At 35.4% G+C, this 19,838-nt stretch overlaps 1 protein-coding gene across 1 annotated transcript; it reads right to left on the bottom strand.

The window, feature by feature from the left end:
• Positions 1-8,119: 8,119 nt before the first annotated feature.
• LOC129536342 (NKG2-A/NKG2-B type II integral membrane protein-like) lies at positions 8,120-13,532 on the bottom strand. The gene is made up of 6 exons (XM_055395188.2): positions 13,422-13,532; positions 12,816-12,914; positions 12,238-12,291; positions 11,560-11,711; positions 9,308-9,408; positions 8,120-8,986 (listed from the first exon to the last, which is right to left on the bottom strand). Exons 1-6 carry the CDS (start codon positions 13,489-13,491, stop codon positions 8,869-8,871), a joined length of 594 nt encoding a protein of 197 aa, XP_055251163.2. The 5' UTR covers positions 13,492-13,532; the 3' UTR covers positions 8,120-8,868.
• Between the last annotated feature and the right edge of the window lie 6,306 nt (positions 13,533-19,838).

Genomic DNA, 19,838 nt, shown 5'->3' with positions numbered 1-19,838 from the left:
AGTAAACACTATTTTTTAGCTTTCTAAAATCCAGAAAAATGGAATGTAAACTCAGTTATGTCCTTGTAATGAAGGCTAATACTTGAGTCTTCTAAAACATTGACTAATGGCTACCTCTATGGTTGCATCTATCAATCATATTTTATTTTCATAAACTGAATTGATAATTTTCTCTGTTACGCACATCCTAGGATTATAGCAATTGAAACATTTATTAGAGAGCAATGTAAAATGCACTAGTGCTGACTTTTAAACTTTGAAGTACTTATGTCTACTGCTGTCATACACTTTGCTGTTTTCAGTTAAGTAATGTTATACATGTCATGCTCGTTTTTATATGTCAAAATATGGGTTTACTCTGAAGAATCTGCCTGAAATGCTGGAGACCTGGGTTTGACCCTTGGGTTGGGAAGATACCCTAGAGAAGGGAATGACTACCCACTCCAGTAATCTTGCCTGGAGAATTCCATGGACAGAGGAGCTTGGCAGGCTACAGTTTATGGGGTTGCAAAGAGTCACATATGACTGAGTGACTACACTTTCATTTTCACTTTCTCTGGCATTTCACTTTAATAAAATCTATATTCAGACAACATAGAGCAAAGATAAAATTATTCAAAATACTATTAGTAGTTTTACTATTAGTAATTTACTTTTTAGGATATAAATTTACTTTTTATGATCTGAATATATCTATTTGTGACAATATCTATTAATGGCCATACCTAGTGAGATAGCTAAATTGAAAGTCAATAACAAGTGAAAATGTCCTTTTAACATAATGACAAGATCAATTCATTTTCAAGGAAGTTTTAAAATGTAGGGAAATTACTAAATGACTCTAAGTAAAGGAAATATTATGTTCATCTAAAGAAGAAACTCTTAATCTAGGTAAAATTTTATAAGAAAAAATTTGAAAAAAGAACTAGTGTGACTATATACAAATAGTATTGAGAGGTAAAATATTAATGACAAAATTTCAAATTGTAAAAATATATTTGTAATAGAATTCAAAGGAGTGAATACAGCATGAGCAGTAAATAAAGTTAGAGAATAAATATGTTTTTTCACTGTTTGAGAATGGGTGAAAGTACTGACTTGGACTTTGTTGAGTAGAGAGTACAAGCTGTAAAATGTAGGGCACTAATAAAACTAAGGCATAGTAAATAAATGAGTTCTTCTAGAGGAAAGTAAAAAAAATATTTATTGTGAAAGATAAGAAAAAGATAATATAGAATGCAAAGAAGCAATATATTATACTCAAAATTGGTTATATAAGAATGCATATATATAATATATATGAAGTTTACAAAAATTTTAAAATTAGGTTAAATATATATGGAATAGCTTGCCAGTTAAATTTCAAGAGTGTTTTAATTTAAAATATATTATTTAATGCAGCTATTATTGTGAATGATAAGAAAAAGATAAAGTAGAATGCAAAGGAACAATATACCATCCTTAAAATTAATTATATATACTTACATACAAATGTTAAGAGCAACATTGTATAGGAACCTGGAATGTTAGGTCCATGAATCAAGGCAAAATGGAAGTGGTCAAACAGGTGATGGCAAGAGTGAACATCGACATTTTAGGAATCAGCAAACTAATTCCAGCGGACTGGAATGGGTGAATTTAACTCAGATAACCATTATGTCTACTATTGTGGGCTGGATTCCCTTAGAAGAAATGGGGTAGCCATCATAGCCAACAAAACAGTCAGAAATGCAGTACTTGGATGTAATCTCAAAAACGACAGAATGATCTCTGTTCATTTCCAAGGCAAACCATTCAATATTACTGTAATCCAAGTCTAGGCCCTGACCAGTAATGCTGAAGAAGCTGAAGTTGAATGGTTCTGTGTAGACCTACAAGACCTTTTAGAACTAATACACCCAAAAGATGTCCTTTTCATTATAGGGGACTGGAATGCAAAAGTAGGAAAAGAAACACCTGCAGTAACACGCAATTTGGCCTTGGAGCACAGAATGCAGCAGGGCAAAGGCTAACAGAGTTTTGCCAAGAGAACTCACTGGTCATAGCAAACACCCTCTTCCAACAACACAAGAGAAGATTCTATACATGGACAACACCAGAAGGCCAACACCGAAATCAGATTGATTATTTTCTTTGAAGCAAAAGATGGAGACGCTCTATACAGTCAGCAAACTAGACCGGGAGATGACCGTGGCTCAGATCATGAACTCCTTATTGCAAAATTCAAACTTAAATTGAAAAAAAAACATGGAAAACCACTGGACCATTCAGGTATGACCTAAATCAAATCCCTTACGATTATACAGTGGCAGTGACAAATAAATTTAAGGGAACAGATCTGATATACAGAGTGCCTGATTAAGTATGGACAGAGGTTCGTGACATTGTACAGAACACAGGGATCAAGATCATCCCCAAGAGAAAGAAATGCAAAAGAGCAAAATGACTGTCTGAGGAGGCCTTACAAATAGCTGTGAAAAGAAGATAAGTGAAAAGCAAAGGAGAAATAGAAAGATATACTCATTTGAATGCAGAGTTCCAAAGAATAGTTAGGAGAAATAAGAAAGCCCTCATCAGTGATCAGTGCAAAGAAATAGAGGGAAACAACAGAATAGGAAAGACTAGAGATCTCTTCAAGAAAATTAGAGATACCAAGGGAATATTTCATGCAAAGATGGGCTCCATAAAGGACAGAAATTGTATGGAACTAACAGAAGCAGAAGATATTAAGAGGAGGTGGCAAGAATACACAGAAGAACCGTACAAAAAAGATCTTCATGACCAAGATAATCATGATGGTGTGATCACGCACCTAGACCAGAGATCTTGGAATGTGAAGTCAAATGGGCCTTCAGTTCAGTTCAGTTGCTCAGTCATGTCCGACTCTTTGCAACCCTATGAATCGCAGCAAGCCAGGCCTCCCTGTCCATCACCAACTCCTGGAGTTCACTCAAACTCAAGTCCATCGAGTCAGTGATGCCATCCAGCCATCTCATCCACTGTTATCCCCTTCTTCTCCTGCCCCCAATCCCTCCCAGCATGAGAGTCTTTTTCAATGATTCAGCTCTTCGCATGAGATGGCCAAAGTATTGGAGTTTCAGCTTTAGCATCCATCCTTCCAATGAACACCCAGGACTGATCTCCTTTAGAATGGACTGGTTGGATCTCCTTGTAGTCCAAAGGACTCTCAAGTCTTCTCCAACACCACAGTTCAAAAGCATCAATTCTTTGGTGCTCAGCTTTCTTCATAGTCCAACTCGCACATCTATACATGACTACAGGGAAACATCATTAAGAACAAAGCTAGTGGAGGTGATGGAATTCCAGTTGAGCTCTTTCAAATCCTAAATGATGATGCTGTGAAAGTGCTGCACTCAGTATGCCAGCAAATTTGGAAATCTCAGCAGTGGCCACGGTACTGGAAAAGGTCAGTTCTCATTCCAGTCCCAAAGAAAGGCAATGCTAAGGAATGCTCAAACTACTGCATAGTTACTCTCATCTCACACCCTAGCAAAGTAATGCTCAAAATTCTCCAAACCAGGCTTGAACAATATGTGAACTGTGACCTTCCAGATGTTCAAGCTGGTTTTAGAAATGGCAAAGGAACCAGAGATCAAATTGCCAACGTCTGCTGGATCATAGCGCAGAAGGCAATGGCAACCCACTCTAGTACTCTTGCCTGGAAAATCCCATGGATGGAGGAGCCTGGTAGGCTGCAGTCCATGGGTTCGCTAAGAGTCGGACATGACTGAGCGACTTCACTTTCACTTTTCCTTTCATGCATTGGAGAAGGAAATGGCAACCCACTCCAGTGTTCTTGCCTGGAGAATCCCAGGGACGGGGGAGCCTGGTAGGCTGCCGTCTAGGGGGTCACACGGAGTCGGACACGACTGAAGCGATTTAGCAGCAGCTGGATCATAGAAAAAACAAGAGTTCCAGAAAAATATCTACTTCTGCTTTATTGACTATGCCAAAGCCTTTGACTGTGTGGATCACAACAAACTGTGGGAAATTCTTCAACACATGGGAATGCCACACCACCTGACCTGCCTCCTGAGTAAACTGTATTCAGGTCAGAAAGCAACAGTTACAGCCGGTCATGGAACAACAGACTGCTTCCAAACCGGGAAAGGAGTATGTCAAGGCTGTATATTGTCACCCTGCTTATTTAACTTGTGTACAGATTACATCATGTGAAACACTGGGCTGGATGAAATACAACCTGGAGTCAAGATTGCTGGGAGATGTATCAGTGACCTCGGATATGCAGATGACACCACTCTTATTGCAGAAAGTGAAGAAAAACTAAAGAGCCTAACAAAAGTGAAAGAGGAGAGTGAAAAAGTTGGCTTAAAACTCAACATTCAGAAAACTAAGATCATGGCATCTGGTCCCATCACTTCATGGAAAATAGATGGGGAAACAGTGGAAACAGTGACAAACTTCATTTTTGGGGGCTCCAGAATTACTGCAGATGGTGACTGCAGCCATGAAATTAAAAGATGTTTATTCCTTGGAAGTAAAGCTATGACCAACCTAGACTGCATATTAAAAAGCAGAAACATTACTTTGCCAACAAAGGTCCATCTAGTCATGGTATGGTTTTTCCAGGAGTCATTTATGAATGTGAGAGTTGGACTATAAAGAAAGCTGAGCACTGAAGAATTGATGCTTTTGAACTGTGGTATCGGAGAAGACTCTTGAGAGTCCCTTGGACTGCAAGGAGATTCAACCAGTCCATCCTAAAGGAGGTCAGTCTTGGGTGTTCATTGGAAGGACTGATGTTGAAGCTAAAACTCCAATACTTTGGCCATCTGATGCGAAGAACTGACTCATTTGAAAATACCCTGATGCTGGGAAAGATTGAAGGTGGGAGAAGAAGGAGATGACGGTTGATGAGATGGTTGGATGGCATCACTGACTAAATAGACATGAGTTTGGGTAAACTCAGGGAGTTGGTGGTGGACAGGGAGGCCTGGCATGCTGTGTCCATGGGATCGCAAGGAGTTGGACATGATTGAGTAACTGAACTGAACTGGATATACAAATAAGATATATAAAGTTTACAATAATTTTAAAATTAGGTTATATGTATGTATATATATATATATGTATGGAATAGTCTTCCCCTTAAATTCTAAAAATATTTATAATTTAAAATAGTTTGTTTAATACAGCTATATATATATGAGTTATTTTAATAACTGCTGTCTTAGTGGGACTTTTTTAAATGAATAAAGAGGAAGCTTAAAAAGATGAAAAATGATATCATGCAACACAAGATGATAAAACTGAGAAAGTTAATATACTATCACAATACAAGGCAAGAACCATGTTAGAAAAGATGAAGCATGTTTTATAACTATGTACTGAGCATCCAAACCATTAACAATTACAAAAAAAAAAAAAACTGTATGTACTTAATAGTAAAAGTTCAACAAAGATTTGAGAAAAGTATGTAGGTTAAACAATCATATTGGTGATTTAAACAATTACCTCTCATTGCTTATCTGGGAAGCAGATATTCCAGTAAGGCTATAAACATTTCTAAACTAGACAATTAACCAACACGTAGATGAACACACACACTTATATACTCACATAGAATACTCATATATTTAATTGCACTTAAATTTTCCAAAAATTCACTATATATTCATAATCCTGATTATATTAATATGAAATATATAGAACTGTAGTGTTACTATAGTAGCCTTCAGTCAAGTTTGGCAGATGGACACTTGAGATATTATCATTCAAATTTAATGTTTAATTAATTATAAAGAAATAAAAATTTAAGATTTCCTCCTCATTCACACCAGACAATATATATATTATATCACATATAATAGAGATATAGATTGCTTTCAGATTCATAGAAAATCTCTACAATTTAAGCTAGAAGGCAATAAGCAAAAATGTGAAAACCTTTGTCTGGTTTTAAGTTAAATTACACATTTCTAAATAACATACGAACCCAAGAAAAATCCGCAGTGAAAATTCTCAGTTTTTATATGATTTAAAAGGAAAATGCAATAACAAAAGTCTGTCTTGTGAAATATTTATTGCCCTAATTGCATACATCAAAAACCAAAAATAAGAAAGAATAGATTTGAGGAGGTGTCACAAGAAACTAAAAATTAAAAAGTGGTTTAAATGAAATTAAATTTAAGTAGTCCAAATAAAGAAGTAAAAGGTAAATAAATGATGCAAGACCTTGACAAAAAAAAGCAACTACATTAGAAAAGAGTAAAATGGTGAATGTCATTTTAACTTGAAAGGCAATATAATTGATAAAAAACATTTGAAGAAAAAAATGAGAAGACATAAATCTTTTACATCTATATTAAATGGGACAACAACATTATGGTTTTTATAGCTGTTAAACAGAAAATAAAGCCATACTATGAATATATTTTACTATCTATATGAAATAGAGAATGCCTGAAAGTGCAAATTACCCAATGTAGTATAACTAGGAACCTGAATAAACTTAACGTGTGTTAAAGATACGGAGTTCATTGTATAAACTTCCTGCAGAAAGAGTTCTAGAAGCTCTGATGGTAGCAGTAATGAACCACTTCAGTTCAGTTCAGTTGCTCAGTCGTGTCCGACTCCTTGGAATGTAGCCCGCCAGGCCTCCCTGTCCATCACCAACTCCCGGAGTTCACTCAAACTCATGTCCATTGAGTTGGTGATGCCATCCAGCCATCTCATCCTCTGTCGTCCCCTTCTCCTCCCGCTTTCAATCTTTCCAGCATCAGGGTCTTTTCAAATGAGTCAGTTCTTCGCATGAGGTGGCCAGAGTATTGGTGTTTCAGCTTCAGCATCTGTCCTTCCAATGAATATTCAGTACTCATCTCCTTTGGGATGGACTGGTTGGATCTCCTTGCAGTCCAAGGGACTCTCAAGAGTCTTCTCCAGAACCACAGTTCAAAAGCATTGATTCTTCAGCACTAAACTTTCTCTAGAGTCCAACTCTCACATCCATACATAACTACTGGAAAAACTATAGCTTTGACTGGATGGACTTTTGTTGGCAAAGTAATTTTTCTGCTTTTTAATGTGCTGTCTAGGTTGTCATAACGTTTCTTCCAATGAGCAAGTGTCTTTTAATTTCATGGCCACAGTCACCATCTGCAGTGATTTTGGAGCCCCCAAAAATGAAGTTTGTCACTGTTTCCACTATTACCCCATCCATTTGCCATGAAGTGATGGGACCAGATGCCATGATCTTAGTTTTCTGAATGTTGAGTTTTAAGCCAACTTTTTCACTCTCCTCTTTCACTTTTGTCAAGAGGCTCCTTAGTGAATAATAACATTTAAAAATACACAAGGTCTTTCACAAAGTCTCCAGGTAAGATGAAAAAAATGAATGCTTCCCAATAGAGCCTTGATAACAAAATTTGTCAGTTTACATAATGTTAACGAACTCTGTCCTATCTCTTTGTGAAAATGGATGAAGAAAATATTTTAATCTAAATATGATATATGCAGTGATTTTTAAGAGAAAGAAAATACAGAAGGATCATTGTGGTTTCATTTCAGGAATTCTTGACTGGTTAGTATTTGAAGGAAATAGGAACATTTGAAAGAAAAACTTTATAATTTTTAATTAATTTGTTTATTTTAATTGGAGGTTAATTGCTTTACAATATTGTGGTAGTTTTTGCCATACAGAAACATTATTTTAAAAAATATTTCTCATTCTTTGGGAGAAAAAATAAAAATGCAACACTACTGATTGCTTACAAACTCTATGAGAAAAATATGAATAATATGGAATTGTTTTCATAGTAAAAATGTATGATGAAAAAAATCCTGAAACCTCATACTGAAGATAAAAGTATTCATATATATTCCCATAATATAGAAATGATTCATATAAGACCTTTACTGTATATTCGATTCAACATTGAAAGTAAAAGCCTGCAGTGTAAAAATAAGTCATGAAAAAAAATGCAATTGCACCTGGAGAGAAGTTTTATTTTGTTTATTTCTTCTGCAGAGCAAAAATTACTAAAAATTTAAAAAACGAAGATGACATTTACAAAAGCATGGCTATGAAATACCCATGTTTCTCTAAGATTTCAATATTGAAAAATGTAAAGCATGCTAAGTGGATTTCCTTGGCAGTTCAGTGGTTGGGACTCTGCTCCCCAGTGTGAAGGGTGCAGGTTGGATTCCTGGTTGGGAAACTAAGATTCCACATGCCACCTGGCAGGGCCAAAATTAAACAAATTTTTAAAAAAATAGAAAGAAATGAAGAGAAAACCTAAATTATTGGAAGGATAAAGCATAGTACTGATTGGAAGAGTCAATATTGCAAAGATGACTCTCTTTGCAATTTATTTTAAAGATTAAATGCAGTCCCAAGCAGTTTTTTAAAACGGCTTTATTGAGGTATAACTTATACAGCCTAAAATCCATCCATTTAAAGTGTATAATCAGTGATTTTAGATACATTTTTAATTTGCAATGATCACCACTATCAAAATCTAGAAAGTATTCATCACTGTTCAGTTAGCAATAATTTCCTATCCCCACCTCTCCACAGCTCTTGGTCCTCACTAATCTGCTATGGTCTCTCTTTTCTTAGTTTTCTTATTTCTGATATTTCATGTAAATGATGTACCATGTGATCCTTTAGAAAGTTTGATTGCTGTAAATATATAGTTGAGTTAAAAAAACCAGACACCAAAGGAATGATATCTATACTTTCTGGTGTGCATATTAAATTTCAATAATTTTTGAAAAAACTTCCATTTTTAGGAAAAAGAATATAATTCATTTTGAAGTTTATGCAATTATACTATTATTTCCATTAAATAGGAGATGAAGTTACCCAACAGCAGCCAAACTTACTTTTTAATTCTCAAGCTTGTGCTTGCAAGTATACAGATTTGGGAATTCACAATCATCTGACTTTATGACCTCCAGTAATAACACTGCACAGTTTCTTTTCTCCGGTGATGAGTCTGATATCCTGTAATGGAAAGCATTATGTAATTCTGTTATGACTTACAAGGAGAGCTCATGAAGTTATAGCATTTCTGTATAACTGTAATAGAAAGATATTTTGAAAGTGGGTAATGGTGTTTTAATATAATTGCTATAAGAGTTTGTTATTAGAAAAATGGGCTACTGAGAGGCCATTTTTTAATATTTTCTATCAACATTTTATTAACTTTCAGCATCTTCCTTCATCATTGTCTAATTCAACCAAAACAAATGTTTTAATAATATTCTTAAAATATTTATTTTTAATATGTTCCTCCTCTATATAGTAGTGTTTTTAAAAACTTACTGTAGTTTGAAAGTTGAGCCATTTTGCCACATCCACGGATGATCACGGTCTTCACGAAAGACTGGAATCCATGACATAACTGATAGGGACTTCAGAAATTTCTACACAAAAGTATTTTTATTTAATCACTATGAAAGAATTTATTAATTCTTAAAATGCAAATAGTGTGCTCTTTCATAGGATCCTGAGTTTTCTGAACAAGATGAGACTGTTAGAATCTAATCTAACACTAAAAGTATAAAGGTGAAAGTTTTAATATTTGTCAAAGCATTAACCAATGTCTGTAGTTTTGATTAAGAATAAACTCAAACATTTATGTTTATCAGTTTCATTACTTTTCTTATGTTAACAAGGAAAAGTCTGATTCATGCAGTTTAATTGCTACCCATGTTGCCAAATTGAACATTTTTTAAAAGTTTTCAGATTCTGTGACTTTCATTTTTCCAGATACTGTGATTATATCACTGGATTTCACTACTATGTTTCTCAGAGTTTCAGTTTTAGAAAGAAATTAAGGGATTGAAATTGAGAACATAAGTAACACGAAAGACAAAGTTTGATTTTCTGGGACCCACACCATTCTTTGCCTAGATAAACCCCAAATCAATCTTATTCTGTATTGCTGGAATCCAGCAGATAAGATAGAGTGTCAGAGACTCATTTCTCTCTGCTCCTCCCTGCTAAGCAGAACTGTAAATATAGGAACTAATGAGAGCCACAAGAACAGAGAACTCTGAAAGGTGGAAAGAGAAGGGTGATGTGGTTGGAGACTTAACAGCAGCTTGACTCTTCTGTAATCTCGCATCATTTCTCCAGGATGAGAGAACAAGGCGAGAGGTTAGGGAACAACAATTAAGGGCGTCTTATATCTTCCCCCAAAGAAGAAAATGACCTAGACCTAAATGACTCACCCAGCCTAGCTGTAGGAGGGAGCACAGCTAAGCCATTCCATTCTTCCTGTGTGTTGAGGGGAATCCTGTCGGCAATACCACATGAGCCTTACAAAGTGTCCATCAGGACACCTGCTAACAAGGAGCAGTTGGAGGAAGTTCTTCTCCTGCCTCTACCAAGAGAACTAGAGTTGGGAGGCAGGGATGGAGGTGGGACCAGCAAAGAGGATCCCATGACTAAAAGTTCTGAACCTAGGAAGCCTCTTTTCCCTGAAGGCATAAGACTCCATCTCCACTCAGAGACATTGGATAGAATGGATTTTAGAATGCATTTGAACCAGTTCTAATGAGGTGGATGAAACTGGAGCCTATTATACAGAGTGAAGTAAGCCAGAAAGAAAAACACCAATACAATATACTAACACATATATATGGAATTTAGAAAGATGCAAATGATAACCCTGTATACGAGACACCAAAAGAGAAACAGATGTATAGAACAGCCTTTGGGACTCGTGGGAGAGGGTGAGGGTGGGATGGTTGGGGAGAATGGCATTGAAACATGTATATTATCATATGTGAAAAGAATCGCCAGTTCAGGGTCGATACATGTTACAGGATGCTCGGGGCTGGTATGCGGGGATGACCCAGGGGGAGGATAAGATGAGGAGGGAGGTGGTAGGGGGGTTTGGGAGGGGGAACTCATGTACACCCAGGGCGGATTCATGTCAATGTATGGCAAAACCAACCAATATAATGTTGTAAAATAATTAGCCTCCAATAAAAATAAAAAATAATAAAGTGCAAGAACATGGATGGATTACAAAACTAGTACATGGAGGGTGCACAGACTGAACGAAGAATGCATATAGTTTGATTCTATGTACATGAAAAGCAAAACATGCAAAGAGATTCTATAACATAAAAATTCATGACAGTGGGTAAATAAGGAGGACACAGAATGATGAGAAATTACAGAGAATAGGCTGCTGGAAAGTGAAAACTTCTAATCCATGATCTGATGTATAATTACATGGTTCTATTTATTTTGTGATCTATATTAAAATGTATGATATGTATACTTTCCTTGATATATGGTAAAATTAAATAACACAGCTTATCTTAGAATATAATAGCACTTGGAGAAGCATGGTTTTCAGTGAAAAGCAAATGGAAATAATTACGCGTGCATTAATAGGACAAAAATATAAATAAAAATCATAAATGTGTATTCCATTGTTTATGAAATAATAGGCCTTAAACAAACTGCAAATACAAACAAAAACACAAGTGAATTGTAACAAATATAATATTGACTGAATCAAGCCTTTAACAACGTGTTGGAAACATTTGATATCTTACCAGTTCCTCTTCATCATCTAAATAAAGCAGAGTAGAGTTCCTAGAAGCACAGGCTGTCAAACTCCCATTCCATGTTTTTTCTTCAAAAGTAATATAATAGCAGTTGTTGGAATATGTAAACCAGTCTTTTGGACAATGACCACAATGACTTTCTGAGGAAAGATTGTGAATTACTCGCCAAAAAAATTGACTTTTATAAAATAAAAGAAACTACATATATGCATGGATATAAACATATCTATGTATATACATGTTTATACAACATATCTATGCACCCTCAAGGCTGGTATATATTAAACAAACCAACACATACATTCACATAAAGGGTCAATCTCTCATAAGCCTATTTATGTCTCCATATAAAGCAAACATACAGAAATAGCCACTCTTTACACATCCTGAGGATCAATAAATGAAACCTCTGTTTTAGAATAGCAAACTTATTTGTCTTTTATCATATTATAGCAGAAGGAAATTAGAACCAATTTTCAAGAATGCATATGGTGATCATATTGTGGCACAGACAGAAGCACTCTCCTGTAATCATTACTTATAAATATTTGTTGCTCCATTTTACAATTTATATTCTACCTCATAGTCTATTCTTATTTTCATTAGCCTAAGATAGAGACAAAATACCAACTGTAAATATGCCAGAGCTTTAAAATCATTATGTACCTTTCTGGAGCCTTGTTATCCGAGAGGAGTTATTCTGTTCCTGTATTAGAGTAGCTACAAAATTAATCATTATAAAAGTTAATATTGCTCTAAATAAATCATAATGATTTTAGTTTCTGAGTCTAAAATTTGGTTAATTGTTTAAGATTAGAATAATCTAAACTAAAACTGACTTTACCAAGAAAATTCAATTAGACAATGAAGATTAGAAGGAAAAAAAATTTCAAAAAACAAGAGGAACAGATGCCACCACCTCTTACAGTATTTGGTTTAACCAATCTCAAGAATCAATTTTTGTTTCTCAATAAGGTCTTTCAGCTTCCTAAAGCCTCTGTTGAGTTATGAAATCAGAAAACACATATATACATGTAAACCTATACACAAATATATACATATATATATAATAATCTATAGAATCATTGTGTTATTTGTATTTTGGACAACCTGAGAATAGCTATTCCACATTTAGGCTGAATGCATGTATTAAAATAAGAGTTTTATTTCATCATATGATTTTTGAGAGGCACTGATGATCATTAAAGTGAAAAGTTCAATCACAATTTCAAAAATACACTTACATGGAATAAAAGTTATCACTCTCACTACAGTATACATCAAGACAAAACAGATGATTCCCAGGATCACAGCAACAAACTTCTCTCGAAATGACGGTAAACCTGCAGGGGGAGAAAAGGAAACACTGAGAAAGGAGCGATGGAGACAGTTGTTTTAGAAGAACAAAAGATCCCACATCCGTGAGAATTCATAGACATCAACTTGGGCCCCAAATCCATATGAAACACTGTAATCCTCCTCTCAGAATATATAAATTTTCAGCAAATATAACACTTCACAAGTTGTAGATCAAAGACTGCAAATTACAGCAATGCTGGAATAGATAGGCTCCTCTGTCCATGGGATTTGCCAGGGATCCAAGCCACGTTTACTGCATTGGCAGGTGGGTTCTTTATCACGAAGCCACCAGGAAGCTCATATTAGAGTACTGTATTTCAAATTCAAGCTCTGATCCTCATAAATAAAAAGTATATGAGCTATTAGATTCTCACACTTGCATTGGAAGCTCCTGTCATTCCATTGAAGATAGTGAGAAATATTTTTAAATTTTAATTCCATGTAGGTTTTCTCCGGCTCAGTGACTAAAATGGACCTTTGCGTGCTCTTACCTCTAATTTGCTGTTTCCTGGAGCCCTTAGCCAGATTTGGTTCTGGGTAGTTTTTCATTAGATTGTTCATCTCCGCAGCTGTGTAATGTCAAGGATGGCGCTCTATGAAAACTGTACCTATGTAGTTAATAAATGGTGTATAAAATCACAAGAAGCCTAGAGTGGGTGGTGTGTGAGATGAGTGACAGCACTCATTTTGCAGTTAAGCAAGTTATATGTTTGGTTCTCATTTCCACAGTGTGTTAGTAAGTGTTTCATGATAGACTAAGTTTTAAAATTAATATTCTATGTTTGAAATAATGCTATTCATCATTGGAACAATGAAATTAATAAACTGGTAAAAAACAAAGCTCATAAAAATAATATCCTTATCAATTTACAGTTAATTTGCAAAGAAACATTGTAAAACTGTTACAGTAACTGTGTTGAAATTAAAATGCCATACTGGAAAAAACAGATGTACCAATATACCAGTTTTTATGATAACTTAAAAACCCATTAATGTTTGAGGATTGCGCCTTCTAAAGAAGAGAGAATAATAGTATTGGCATATGAAATATTTCCTGCACTAAAATACTTTAATTAGTGGTATCATTTATTAAAAGAAAATGAACTGCTATCAAATATTTTTTTATTTTATTTTGATTGCCTGCAAATTCTTCGAAATCATTAGAAATTTAGAGAAATATTTTGCATGTTAAAAATGTTACATGGCATATTAAACTATTCGAAGCTTTAGTAAACAATAAAAAGAAAATAATATTAAAAAGATTTTAAAATAAATACTTACTTTACAAAAGTAATTAGCAATTGATAATGACTGAGATATGAAATCATAAAATGATAAATAAAAGTGTAGATCATTTATAGAAGTGCGATACTGACACAAACTTCCAGAAAAATCCTATAGGTGTCAAATCAGTGAGGGTAGATTTAGTTGTGAAGTGAAGTGAAGTTGCTCAGTCGTGTCCTACTCTTTGTGACCCCATGGACTGTAGCCTACCAGGCTCCTCTGTGCACAGAATTCTCCAGGCAAGAATACTGGAGTGGGTTGCCTATCAGCAATTAAATGTCAGATAATGCACATTAATAATTCTGTCACTGGAGTCAGTAGTTAGTGAGAACTAGAATTATTTCTGGCTTTGAAATGTACAATGTGTGACCTTTAAAAATTATTTAGTATATAGAAACTAGTTTGCAAATCCAAAATTTTAACAAAATATGTGTTATATAGATCACATAACAGTCATATTAAACTTTGCATTTATTATTTTAATATAATTGGCATAATGCCATTCATATCAGTCAGAAAAATGTAATACAATTTCCTATGTTAGATCTCTGTATCTGTGTCATTTATCTTTTTTTTTTTTCATTTATCTTTTTTATTCAATGTTCTGTTCAAGGTTTTAAAAAGCATTTGGTTGTTTATAATTGGATTTAAATTAGGATTTTACTGAAGCTGCATCTGTCTTATTTTTATTAAAACTCAACTGCTTTTATTCTATCTAGATCTATGAAGAATTACACTGGCCCTTCACAATTTCATGAATCCCCTTTAAGAATCTATTCTTAAAAGCTGAGTGAAATGTTTAATGACATATATAAATATATCTCTGTTGATGACAAAATACAGCAGTAACTGTTCCTTGTCATGGTGCTTATGAGATTTCACTTTAAATTGCATTGATTTAGAAACTTATTTACACGTGTTTATATGCACTTGATTAATAAACAGGCAAGAATTTGAATATTTTGCAAAATCTTCCATAATATTTCATATTTTATGCTTACATAATTCTTCAGTTCAGTTCAGTCGCTCAGTCGTGTCCGACTCTTTGCGACCCCATGAATCACAGCACGCCAGGCCTCCCTGTCTATCACCAAATCCCGGAGTTCACTCAAACTCATGTCCACAGAGTCGGTGATGCCATCCAGCCATCTCATTCTCGGTCGTCCCCTTCTCCTCCCGCCCCCAACCTTTCCCAGCATCAGAGTCTTTTCCAGTGAGTCAACTCGTCACATGAGGTGGCCAAAGTATTGGAGTTTCAGCTTTAGCATCAGTCCTTCCAATGAACACCCAGGATTGATCTCCTTTAGAATGGACTGGCTGGATCTCCTTGCAGTCCAAGGGACTCAGAATTATTCAAATAAATCTACCACTATATCCTTGATTTGGCTACATATCAATTGTCCCTAAATTGAACCATATCTAGGCACGGGTAACCTCCTACCAAATGAGATGTGGAATTACAAAGGAGAGAGACACATACCTTCTGCTGGCCAGAGTCCTGCCTCCTCTTGTGGGTGACCAAGTTACTATAGTAAACAGTGTCTGTGGTCTTCACAGACTGCCCTGTGAAGGCCCACAGTGAAGCAATAGTGGAAAAGGTAGATTTCTCATCAACATGTCACAAAGTTTAAACAGGAAATTCTTACACTTAAGTATTTTGAATACAGTTTATCTCATGATGCAACTCCAGAATATAGGAGACTCTGGGTATGTAGTGTGTCATTTAGTTTGCCCTTTGGCAAGTGCCTCTGAGAAGTTTTTTTTTTTTTCTAAAATATACTGGGGAAAAGATGACTACAATACTGTTAACTTGTTTTTATCTCAATCACACATACTACAAACTTAGGCTTTGCTAAGGGTGTCTTCAAAGTTCTACTGTTATGTAAAGTTGCTAAATCTTGGCATTACGTTTTCATTTTCTTATACTCTCATGTTTTTATTCCTGTTGTGGAATAAGTCATAATTCTATTAACAATATTTGTCACTAGGGCTTCCCAGGTGAAGCTAGTGGTAAAGAACCCTCCTGCCAATGCAGCAGACAAAAGAGATGTGGGTTCAATCCCTGGGAAGATCCCCTGGAGCAGGTCATGGCAATCCACTTCACTATTCTTGCCTGAGAATCCCTATGGAGAGAGGAACCTGGTGGCTACAGCCTATAGTGTTGCAAAGAGTCAGACATGACTAAACCGACTTCACACATACAGCACGTCACTAATTCAGAAGATTTATGCATGGCATTACATATTTCTTTTCCTTATATTGGCATTATGTCTTTTTGGTTATAATGAAAGCAATCATAATACATTAACAGTAGTTATTTAATGATTGTTGTTTTCTCAGATGCTAAGTCGTGTTCGATAATTCACCCCCCTGCCCATGAACTGCAGCATTCCAGGCTTCTCTGTTCTTAACTATCAACCTTTGCTCAAACTCATGCCCACTGAGTCAATGATGCCATCCAACCATCTCATGCTCTGTTTCCACAATTTGCTGTGATCCACACAGTCAAAGGCTTTGGCATAGTCAATAAAGCAGAAGTAGATGGTTTTACGGAACTCTCTTGCTTTTCGATGATACAGCAGAAATTGGCAATTTGGCCTCTGGTTCCTCTGCCTTTTCTAAATCCAGCTTGAACATCTAGAAGTTCATGGTTCATGTACTGTTGAAGCCTGGCTTGGAGAATTTTGACTATTACTTTGCTAGCATGTGAGATGAGTGCAACTGTGCAGTTGTTTGAACATTCTTTGGCATTGCCTTTCTTTGGGATTGGAATGAAACCTGACATTTTCCAGTCTTGTGGCCACTGCTGAGTTTTCTAAATTTGTTGGCATTTTGAGTGCAGTACTTTCACAGCATCATCGTTCAGGATTTGAAATAGCTCAACTGGAATTCCATCACCTCCACTAGCTTTGTTTGTAATGATGCTTCCTAAGGCCCACTTGACTTCGCATTCCAGGATGTCTGGCTCTAGGTGAGTGATCAACCATCGTGGTTATCTGGGTCATGAAGATCTTTTCTGTATAGTTGTTTTGTGTATTTGGCCACCTCTTCTTAATATCTTCTGCTTCTGTTAGGTCCATACCATTTCTGTTGTTTATTGTGCCCACCTTTGAATGAAATGTTCCCTTGGTATCTCTGCTGCTGCTGCTAAGTCGCTTTAGTCGTGTCCAACTCTGTGTGACCCCATAGACGGCAGCCCACCAGGCTCCCCTGTCCCTGGGATTCTCCAGGCAAGAACAATGGAGTAGATTGCCATTTCCTTCTCCAATGCATGAAACTGAAAAGTGAAAGTGAAGCCGCTCAGTCATACCCAACTCTTAGCAACCCCATGGACTGCAGCCTACCACGCTCCTCTGTCCATGGGATTTTCTAGGCAAGAGTACTGGAGTGGGTTGCCATTGCCTTCTCTGCTGGTATCTCTAGTTCTCTTGAAAAGATCTCTTGTCTTTCCCATTCTATTGTTTTTCCCTATTTCTTTGCATTGATCACTGAGGAAGGCTTTCTTCTCTCTCCCTGCTATTCTTTGTTTTCAAATGGGTATATGGTTTTCTCTTTTGTCTTTAGCTTCTCTTCTTTTCTCAGCTATTTGTAAAGCCTTCTCAGATAACCATTTTGCATTTTTTTTTTCCCTTGGGAATGTTCTTGATCACTGCCTCCTCTACCATTTCATGAACCTCTGTCCATAGTTCTTCGAGCACTGTGGCTATCAGATTTAATGCCTTGGATCCATTTGCAACTTCCTCTGTATGATGGTTTTGCTTCTCCATCTTTGGCTGCAAAGAATATAATCAATCTGATTTCGGTATTGAGCATCTGGTGATGTCCCTGTGTAGAGTTGTCTCTTGTGTTGTTGGAAGAGGGTGTTTGCTATGACCAGTGAGTTCTCTTGACAAAACTCTGTTAGCTTTTGCCATGCTTCATTTTGTACTCCAAGGCCAAACCTGCCTATTACTCTAGGTATCTCTTGACATTCTCCTTTTGAATTCCAGTTCCCTGTAATGAAAAGGACATCTCTTTTGGGTGTTACTTGTCTGCATTAAAATAGCTGTTACAAAAGGATGAATGTCTAAACTTACTTTTTTATTTTTCTGCCTTAGTTCTTAAAATAGCTGCATCTAATTATATTATTCCTAAACAAGTTATTCAGGTTTCCTCTGATAAAATAAATATTTTCGGGAAGGGCAAAGCATAAAACAATATCAAGCTATATCACCATGGCAGAGATTGAAATATTGAATACTCACTATATCATTCATTGATGATCCTTAAATCATAACTTGTTATCTATATTTTTAATTGGAATATTTGTTGTAAATAGCAAAAGCCCAAGTTTCCATAGGGGGGAAACATAAGCTTTTAAATTTTCACTTCACAAAAAAATGGAGAAGACAGAAAATGTTGACCTTTTTGCAAAACACACATGAACATCCAAAAATGTAAAACATTAAATAAACTATCAAATTTGCCTCAAATGCATTTTTTCATCAATTGTCACTTGTATCAAGAAAAGGATAAATGTTTATCTACCATTACTAAGGATATTCACTTTCAGCATCACTTCTAGAACATTGAATTTAGGGAAACACTATTTTTAGCTTTCTGAAATCTAGAAAAATATAATGTAAACTCAGTTATGTCCTTCTAATGAAGGCTAATACTTGAGTCTTCTAAAACAGTGACTAATGGCTACCTATATGGTTGCATCTATCAATCATATTTTATTTTCATAAACTAAATTGATAATTTTCTCTATTACATCCTAGAATTATAGCAATTGAAACATTCATTAGAGATGTCACACAATGTAAAATATACTAATGTTTACTTTTAAAATTTGAAGTAGTTGTATCTACTGCTGTCATACACTTTGCTGTTTTCAATTAAATACTGTTATACAAGTCAGGTTCTTTGTTACATGTCAAAATATGAGTTTAATCTGAAGAAACTGCCTTCCATGCAGGAGACATGGGTTCGATCCTTGAGTTGGGAAGATCCCCTAGAGAAGGGAATGACTACCCACTCCATTAATCTTGCCTGGAGAATTCCATGGACAGAGGAGTTTGACAGGCTACAGTTAATGGGGTTGTAGAGTCAGATAGAACTGAGTGAGTACATTTTCATTTTCACTTTCTCTGTCATTTAACTTTAATATCTATGTTCAGACAACATACAGCAAAGATAAAATTACTCAAAACACTAAAAGTGGTTTGAATTTACTTTTTATGATATGAATATATTGATTTGTAATTATGTCTATTTCTATTAATGGCCATACTTAATGACCTAAGAGAGATAGATAAATTGGAACTCAATAACAAGTGAAAATGTGCTTTTAACCTAATAACAAGATCAATTCATTTTCAAAGAAGTTTTTTAAATGGAGGGAAATTACCAACTGACTCTAAATAAAGGAAATATTCAGGGTCTTCTAAAGAAGAAACTCTTAATCTTGGTAAAATTTTCTAAGAAAAGATTTGAAGAAAAGAACTTGTGTGACTATATGCAAATAGATATTGAGAGGTAAAATATTAATGATAAAATTTCAAATTGTAAATATATATTTGTATTAGAATTCAAGGGAGCAAACACAACATGAGTAGTAAATAAAAGTAAAGAATAAATAT

The sequence above is a fragment of the Moschus berezovskii genome, chromosome 6 (assembly GCF_049115385.1).
Source record: "Moschus berezovskii isolate FMDL1 chromosome 6, NW_MosBer_1.0, whole genome shotgun sequence".
NCBI lineage: Eukaryota > Metazoa > Chordata > Mammalia > Artiodactyla > Moschidae > Moschus > Moschus berezovskii.
The sequence above is the reverse complement of the archived record's forward strand: the minus strand, read 5'-3'. Positions and strand labels throughout refer to the sequence as shown.